General features: G+C 45.9%; 1 protein-coding gene across 1 annotated transcript; it reads right to left on the reverse strand.

Moving 5' to 3' along the window:
* Nucleotides 1-321: 321 nt before the first annotated feature.
* hspa9 (heat shock protein 9) lies at nt 322-9,203 on the reverse strand. Its single transcript, XM_029847296.1, has 16 exons — nt 8,915-9,203; nt 8,423-8,481; nt 8,253-8,340; nt 7,855-8,036; nt 7,637-7,761; nt 7,481-7,554; nt 6,060-6,166; nt 5,820-5,982; nt 5,636-5,728; nt 3,088-3,297; nt 2,452-2,679; nt 2,150-2,372; nt 1,968-2,062; nt 1,787-1,879; nt 1,339-1,479; nt 322-1,153 (listed from the first exon to the last, which is right to left on the reverse strand). Exons 1-16 carry the CDS (start codon nt 8,993-8,995, stop codon nt 1,085-1,087), a joined length of 2,031 nt encoding a protein of 676 aa, XP_029703156.1. The 5' UTR covers nt 8,996-9,203; the 3' UTR covers nt 322-1,084.

The raw sequence follows: 9,203 nt of genomic DNA on the forward strand, positions 1-9,203 counted from the left end.
CATTGACTCAGGTGGACGTGTTTCTATTTTCAGACAGTCAATGCTGGCATGGGTCATTTTATGACAGAAAAAATTTGGGTTTATTTACTGAAATATGCTGCATAAAGCACACACACACACACACACTCAGTGATTTTTTTTCCAAAGTGAATCATAATTGTTCTTTATATATATTTCACCTGTGGGTCAAACATTTGACACTTAGTAAAGCACTCAAAAATACCAGCTGAGGTCTAAACTATCAGAATGTACAAGTGTCCAGCCACCTCCGCAGGGATCAATGTCTCATTCGCAACATTCAGGAGGAAACGACGAGCAGGAATGTTTGCTGAAGTCAACAGCCATGGAGCAACTTCACACTTTAATAGAAAATGTTCCTTTCTCTTCACTCCTACCAAACCAGAGAAGAGCACCGGTTGGTTCCTTGGCTCCCCATCACAACACCGAAGAGTTCCCTCCCACCCAACATCATGAACTGTCACCCAAGACATCCACCATCCAGACTGGAGGTTACAGGTTTCCCATTTGCATAATCAGCACGCATTTCTTAATGTTACAGCAAGAACTTGTGGCCTCCTATTATACTTTTAATAGGATTGATGGAGCTGAACTTTGACTCTCTCATTGAATTTGTCCTTTCCAGCATGAAAAGATCTAAAATGTCAAACTGGGTGAATGATGCCATGCATGTTGAAAAACCTCAATGATCCCTGTTGAGGGTTCTAAAGATCAGACACACAGGCCTGACAGCAGTTCATCTAATCCCCACTGACCTGAGGCAAAAAAAAACAAAGAAAACATGAACTAAAAGACATTTTACTGAATCACAAAGTTAACAGCTTTGTAAATAACAGATGACAATGTACAGACAAATTACAGACAGGATCAGAATGTGGAAGGATACACTGACATTTTTCTCTTATTAGAATATTTTACTGCCAAAACACAGTAGAATGATAGCATAGAGAGAATGATCAAGATTCAGCTTGTCACTCAGAGTTGCCACCCGTCCCTACCATGAACCCACCACCCCCCACCCCCACCGCTGTAGCAGTGCAACTATTCCATCACCACTGAGGGGGATCTACTGCTGCCCCTCTTTCTTCTCTCCTTCTGATGAGCCTGAACTGCTGCCGTCCCGCTCTGCTGCCATCTACAGAAGAGGGAGGGAAATTGCAGTTCACTCAACAGGAATAGACACCATTCAATGACATCTGCATTCAGGTCCCACTTCAGGATACAACACCCCCAGCAGCCAGGGAAGGCTTTTGCTTTACTAGTCAACAGTCACATAAGTATTTTCAGTCCATGAATCTAAAAAGGAGTGTCAGTTCTCACCTTCTTGTAGGCCATTTCAAAGAGTTTAAGCGATGCTTGCTGCAGGTTGTTGGCAGCCTGTTTGATGTTCTCTCCAGTTTCTGAGTCTTTGTTGGCAAGAAGGTCCCGGACCTTGGCGATCTCATCCTTCAGCTTGTTGCACTAACAGAGCAGATAACAACAACTTGATTATCTCCACAGGGGAGAGTCCAACCTCTGTTTATCCGGCTGAAATGCTGGAAAAAAAATCAATTCTCATTCAAGTGGGTGCTGTTCCTGGGTGCAGAGGCCCAGTCTGTGAGGGCCCAAGCAGTAGATGTGCTGGGACCTTGCCAGAAAGCCTCCTCACTACCCTCAACCACTGCACATGTTCATGTGTTTTAAAGCAATGTGAAAACAATAATATCTCTATTTGGGGGGTGATAGAGGCCAGTTAGGGATTAAGTCAGCTCCGAAACACCACACAAACCTCGTCAGCAGGAAGTTGATCCTTGAACTCCTCCATCTTGGCCTCTGTGTCATGGACGATGCCCTCAGCAGTGTTGACAGCCTCTACACGGTCCTGACAAACATCACACAAGTGATCATTCAACCAGCAACAACTCAGGTGGACACACTGCAAACATCTGTTGGGGTCATCCAGTCCTCACCTTCCGCCTCCGGTCTTCCTCAGCATATTTCTCAGCGTTCTTGATCATGTTCTCAATGTCGTCTTTACTGAGCCCTCCTGATGACTGGATCACAACTGTGGGGAGGAGAGAAGGTGTTGACATGCTCATCAGCATATTGGCAATAAAGCAGCATTTAAAAAAAAAAAAAGTAGGAGACTCACTTTGTTGTTCTCGCCCTGTCCCTTTGTCCTTAGCGGAGACGTGCACAATGCCATTAGCATCGATGTCAAAAGTGACCTCGATCTGAGGGACACCACGAGGGGCAGGAGGGATCCCGATCAGAGTGAACTGACCCAGCACCTTGTTGTCTGCAGCCATTTCTCTCTCTCCTTGACACACTTTAATTTCCACCTGAGTCTGTCCATCAGCTGCTGTGGAGAACACCTGCAGCAGAGCACAAACCATCAAACCATGGTCACACCTCCAGCTGGCTGGATGCTGAGACTGCATCTGATCCACGTACCTGGCTCTTCTTTGTGGGGATTGTGGTGTTTCTGTTGATCAGTTTGGTGAAGACACCGCCTAGGGTCTCAATACCCAAAGAGAGTGGGGTCACATCCAAGAGCAGCACATCAGTGACATCACCAGCCAAAACACCTCCCTGGATGGCTGCTCCGATGGCAACGGCCTCGTCGGGATTCACAGACTTACTCGGAGTTCGGCCAAACAGATCCTGAACAGTCTGCTGAACCTGCAAAACCCAACAATGGCACTGCGGTTATAAACTGAGCTCCATTAGTCACCTCAGAACAACTGATGCTGTTTGGGGAACAAGTTTTGTAGCTTTCGGCTGATACTGTGCAAGCAAACATGCCACCTTGTACTAATGCAGCAGTATTGTTGGTTTTAAACACTTGCTTAGAGCTAAAAAGGTGGGGGAAATGTGTTGGGTAGTGCAACAGTTAAGCATAAAGTCTGCAGGCAGCAGAACCCAAACATGAAAGCAGGAAAATGGCCTTTTATTTCTCATTGAAAAAAGAAAGCAACATAGCAGCCAGGCCAGCAGCAGTCAGCTTCTAAAGTGAATTGACCCTGTGGTCACTGCTCATCTAAACACAGGCTTTAGCAAGGTCTTTACACTTCCCATTGTCTACTGTACCTTGGGCATCCGGGTCATGCCACCAACCAGAAGCACCTCTCCGATATCGCCTTTGGACACCTCAGCGTCCTGCATGGCCTTCTGACAGGGAGCCACGGTGCGGCGGATCAGGTCAGCCACGATGCCCTCAAACTGCGCCCGAGTCAACTTCATGTTCAGATGTTTGGGCCCAGAAGCGTCCATGGTCAGATACGGTAGGTTGATGTCAGTCTGCACCAGCAAAAACAGCAGTTCCTCAAAACTCTGGATTCAACCACTGCATCGGTCCAAACGGCAATAACATGGAGCAAACATGTACGGCTGCTTCTCAACACGGGACAATATCAGAGTAGAATTCAGATTAGACATTCATATATTCAGGGATTATAGTGATCACTGACAGCTAATGAAAAACCAAAATTCACCCATTTCAGAATTTTAGAAAAGAGGTCAAGTCTGCAGAGTCTTGGCATCTGGCATTGATGAGCACACCTCACTGGAGACATGTCATGTACCAGCTTGCTTTAAGACCACCACCATCATCCCCATCCCCATAAAGCCAAGGATCAGAGGAATGAACGACTACAGACCTGTCGCTCTGACCTCTGTAGTAATGAAGTCCTTTGAGCACCTTGTGCTTCAACACCTTAGATATTTCACAGACCCTCTCCTCGACCCCCTGCAGTTCGCCTATAGGGCCAACAGGTCTGTAGATGACGCAGTTAACATGACTCTCCACGACATCCTCCAGCACCTGGACTCTGCAGGAAACTATGCCAGAATCCTGTTTGTGGACTTCAGCTCCGCATTTAACACCATCTTACAAGTCAAACTCTCCTGGCTGAGCGTACCCAACTCCACCCACAGGTGGATCACAGACTTCCTGTCTGACAGGAGGCAACATGTGAGGCTGGGGAAGCACACCTCGGACTCTCTGATCATCAGCACTGGTTCCCCGCAAGGCTGTGTTCTCTTCCCTCTGCTATTCTCCATGTATACAACAGCTGCACTTCTAATCACCAGTCCGTCAAGCCCCTGAAGTTTGTGGATGGCACCACCCTCATCAGGCTCATCTCCAGAGGGGATGAGTCTGCTTATAGGCTGGAGATTGATAACCTGGCGAACTGGTGCGCAGAAAACAATCTGCTGCTTAACGCAGATAAGACAGTGGAGATGGTAGTGGACTTTAGGAAGAACTCAGCCCCACTTACAGCCATCACACACCCCAGTCAACACTGTGGAGTCCTACCACTTCCTGGGCACCCTCATCTCCCGGGACCTTAAGTCGAAGCTGAACATCAGCTCTGTTATCAAAAGAGCTCAACAGAGGATGTACTTCCTGTGGCAGCTGAAGAAATTCAACCTACCAAAGACAATGATGGTGCACTTCTACACTGCCATCATTGAGTCCATCCTCACCTCCTCCATCAGCTACTGCCAAGGACAAAGGCAGACTGCAGCGTGTCATCTGATCTGCAGAGAGGGTGATTGGATGCTACCCTGCCCCCCCTTCAGGACCTGTACACCACCAGGACCCTGAGGCGTGCAGGCAGGATTGTGGCGGACCCCTCCCACCCTGGATTTAAACTTTTAGAGCCACTCGCATCTGCCAGAAGACTGAGGTCCATCAAGACCAGAACTTCTCGCCAGCGAAACAGCTTCTTTCCCACCGTGTCAGGCCTCCTCAACAAGGCCCAGGAACCCACAGATATTGCCCCCGCCCCGAGTAAGAGACTCTATGGGGCCACTGCAATATAGCAGCACCATGCGCTCTCCTCCACCACACCACCATCACCCTGCACAAGACACTTTTCACTTCCTTATACCGGACTTTAAATATGCTTTTTGTATTGTAAATATGCCTAATTTTTATATTTCCTTATCTTTATCCTTATTTTACTGTATTATTTTTATCGTGTCTGCATGGCAAGCAACAAACACCAAGTTAAATTCCTCGTATGTGTAAACCATTCTTGGCAACAAAGTTTGTTCTTGCTTGCTTCCTTCCTTCCTTCATCTCAACCCCAGAGAGAATCTGTGGGATACTGTGAAGTTCCAACTAGGACCACAACCAAAGATTATTCTAACGCTTATTTTGATAGTCCATCAACGCTTGGGTGAGCAGATGAGTAGCACCCTTCAGCGTGGGGAAGGCGACTACTTTGTGGACCACAGAGAATGCAACGCAAATTCAATGTAGCATGTTCGAGGTTCGAGTAGAATAAAAATTCTGACAATTTGAAATTCTGCTCCCGGACACATTCTCAAAGAGGACATGTCCGGGCAATGGAGGACGTGGAGCCATGTGGACAGTTGGCAGATGGCTGCAGCCACAGAGCGGATAAAGCAGGTCGGGTTAGCAGCTGGTAGATATCAGTCCTCAACACAGCACCACATGTCAACATCGTAACACAAACACCTTTCATGTGTTGGTACTCCTGATGGTAGTGTTGGGACACAACAGCAAACTCTTCTAAATGGACACGTGCTCTCTGGACAGCTGTCTCAGAGCTGGAATATCACCTGATTTAATAATATGACTGCTATAGTTACTCCAGTGATCACAGACCTGCAGGGACGAGGACAGCTCACACTTGGCCTTTTCAGCAGCCTCTCGGACTCTCTGCAGAGCCATGTTGTCTTTGGTCAGATCAACGCCAGACTGGATGGACAGAGGACATTCATCAGATTCTAAGAGTGCACACAGAAAAGATGCTACATTCTAGAATCAGAGCTCTGCACCATTTCTTTACCTCTCTCTTAAACTCCTTTACAATGTATGTGAGAAGGTGCTGGTCGAAGTCCTCGCCACCCAGGAAGGTGTCACCATTAGTAGACTTGACCTCAAAAACTCCTTTTTGGATCTCCAGGACAGAAATGTCGAACGTGCCGCCTCCCAGGTCATAGACAGCAATTCTGCAATCAAGCAAGCATGCTAATGCCATTCTGTTGTCATGTGTCTCCATGTTTCAGTAGCAACCTGGTCAACTTACATCTTGTCCTGGGTTTTGTCCAGACCATAAGCCAGAGCAGCAGCGGTAGGCTCGTTGATCACACGAAGGACGTTTAAACCAGCAATCTGACCAGCATCTTTGGTAGCCTGAAATTCACCAACACACAACAATGCCTTTAATATCTTAAATATAATCCATTATCAAGCAATTATAGTGGGGAATTTATAATACAATAGACCTTTTAATAAACATCTGCTGCAGTTGCTAAACAAAAGGTGTTAAAGTACTCGAGGCTTTTGTTTTTCCATGAACCCTAATCAAGAATTTTAGAGGGAACATAGATGTTGGGGTGTGGGGTGGGGTGTTTCTGCCCAAACTCTGCCCCCCTACAAAGGCGGCCTGAATCCGACTGAAGTTTACCATTCAAATTGCATTTACATTAGCCCCTTTGGCACCAAGTGGTTACATGAGCAGTTCTCAGAACAGCTCCCTTCTCAAACAGTTCTACCAACTACCCTCCCCCAAAACCAGCATTTTATTTGCTTTTGGACTGATCAGTGGTTAAGTACAAATGGTTAAAGTTAATTAGAATTTATTAAGCTAAAAATGCTAAATGATGTGCAGGCACTAATACCAATTTATGAGCTTTTTATATAAGACTAGGCTACATACAATAAAGGGCCATCAGTTGAATAAAAATAGCACATAAAACAATGAAATCAAATGTCTGTTTGCTTAAAGTCTACAAAATATAGGTTCAATAAAAACTCTAAACAAACTGAAAAAATATCCAACATGTTCCTGGCTTCCACTTTGTCTATTTTTGCTGCAATGAAATGTAAAGCAGTCTGTTTGTGAGCATCCAAACAAAGAGCAATGTTGGCCATCTTTGAGCAGCAGGAATAAAGAGCATCTGTGTCAAGGGTTGAGGATGTTTCTTCTTCATAGAACTGAAGCATAATTCACCTCTTTATCTGAGTAAATTTGACATTGTACTTGCTCTAACAAGAGAAAAACATTAAACCGTGTTAGCGTTCAGCTACCTATACAGCGAAGACAAACTTGGTCAAAATGGAGCTGGAACAGCAGCTTGATTATTTAAAAGTCAAACATGGGGTGAAGCTGTAAGGCACTACAGGGGGTTAGGAGGTGTCACCACGTTTCGATGCCAAGGAAGAAGACCCCACTCTGAGGTAGGAGCTACAGAAATTCTAGGATCTACGGACAGTGAAGGGGAAAGTTCCCAACTCCGTCCAGACCAAATGAGAAAAAAAAAAAAAGGGTTACAGGAACTGCAAAAGTCCCTCCGGTGCTAAAGGGGCTTTTGTCTGTGGAGGTAGTCCAGGAGGACATTGGTCACAAATGTAAATAAACATACCTATCAATCGAGATGAACAGGCTGTACACCCTTTAGCATGGTAACGAACAACACTGGAACATGCGTTCCTCAACTTGCTTACCTGTCTCTGAGAGTCGTTAAAGTAGGCCGGGACAGTGACGACAGCGTTTTTTGCTTTGGTTCCCAGGTAATTTTCTGCAACACAAAAGAGTGAGGGATGATGCAGAGGTCAGAAAGAGACTTGGGATTTCTCCTCTAGAGTTTGTGGGACTCATACCTGCAGTCTCCTTCATTTTCATTAGAACAAAGGCTCCAGCCTGACTGGGTGAGTACATTTTGCCATGAGCCTCCACCCAGGCATCACCGTTGGATGCTCGGACAATCTTGTAGGGGACGTTCTTACTGTTGAAAGAACAATGATGTACGTCATATAATGAGCTGACAAAAACGGTCTAAAACCCTCAGATGTGGTTTTGTGACTAAATAGCTACTCACAGGTCTTTTTGGACCTCTGGGTCATCAAAGCGACGTCCAATCAGTCTTTTGGTAGCATACAGTGTGTTCTGCGGGTTGGTGACAGCCTGGCGTTTAGCTGGCATACCCACCAATCGCTCTCCATCAGCTGTGAAGGCCACAACTGAAGGGGTCGTCCGCGCACCCTCAGCATTTTCCAAAACCTGGCAATATACACCAAACCCTCAAATTGGAACGCTTGCAACACACATTTAGCCACAAAAATCTTCTTTCTAGGACAGAGAGGCAACAATACTTGGACAAACAATGGTTGCATCAGTGAAGGTGTTAAAATCATCGAAGGATGCAAATTATCCTCATCATTTAAATTGAGCCGTTAGAGCTGATGCCAAGCATGTTAGGGGTCCACTCCTGCCCACCTTGGCCTGTTTGCCCTCCATGACCGCCACACAGGAGTTGGTTGTCCCCAGGTCAATGCCAATGACAGCACCCTTCACAGCCTCTGACCTACAATACAGACATGGTTATTAGGTAGTTTCTCACACACACACACACACACACACACGCACGCACACACACACACACTCACGCATAGTCCCTTCTGGACAGAGCTCCGAGGGTGTCTGACTGGAAACCACCCCAACATGCCTGTAAAGACATCACAACACGGACAATTATCGAACTTTAATATGTTCCTCAAACCGAGATGCAACTAATGGCACCAGGTTGTGTAAAAGATGTCGCATTGAAGGTCAACGATTAATTTGTGCCACAAAAAGATATTAAAGTCAAATCGCAGCAAACCCACTTCTGACGGTATCCAAAGTGCGTCACATATATTTTACCAAGAACCTTGTGTAACCATCAGGTCAACGAGTCGATGTTTAATAACGAGCTGAAAGCTTTGATTCACCGTGCAGAGATCAGCGCTGTCTCTTTTCTCCTCTATCCTTACACAAGACTTGCATGCGTGACTTTAACAGAGCCTCGCTCGTCAATAAGTAGGTCTCGAGTTAGCAGACTAAGCTAGCCGGGAGGTTGTCAAACCTTGAACACTCGAAATGTGAATATTCAAACCTACCTTTTTAATCAGAGACGGAACGTTCGTTCTGCAGCTATTTGTCCGGACAGTCCTTGAAACGCTTACTGCTACACGTAACATCTTGGTAAGTCTAATTAAAGGCTAACTTGCGCTGAATTAAAGTCCGAAGCGACGTGTTTGACGGTCAAAAATAAGCCGTCAACCTGTTGAAGAGTAAAAAAAAGTGAGAAAATGTGACCAAATCTCCAAATGACGATCAGCTGCCTCGATCACGACCCTTTCACGCAGATGTCTGAGCAAACTAGAGTCGCTTCTAGAATTATCCAAC

The sequence above is a fragment of the Takifugu rubripes genome, chromosome 14 (assembly GCF_901000725.2).
Source record: "Takifugu rubripes chromosome 14, fTakRub1.2, whole genome shotgun sequence".
Lineage (NCBI taxonomy): Eukaryota > Metazoa > Chordata > Actinopteri > Tetraodontiformes > Tetraodontidae > Takifugu > Takifugu rubripes.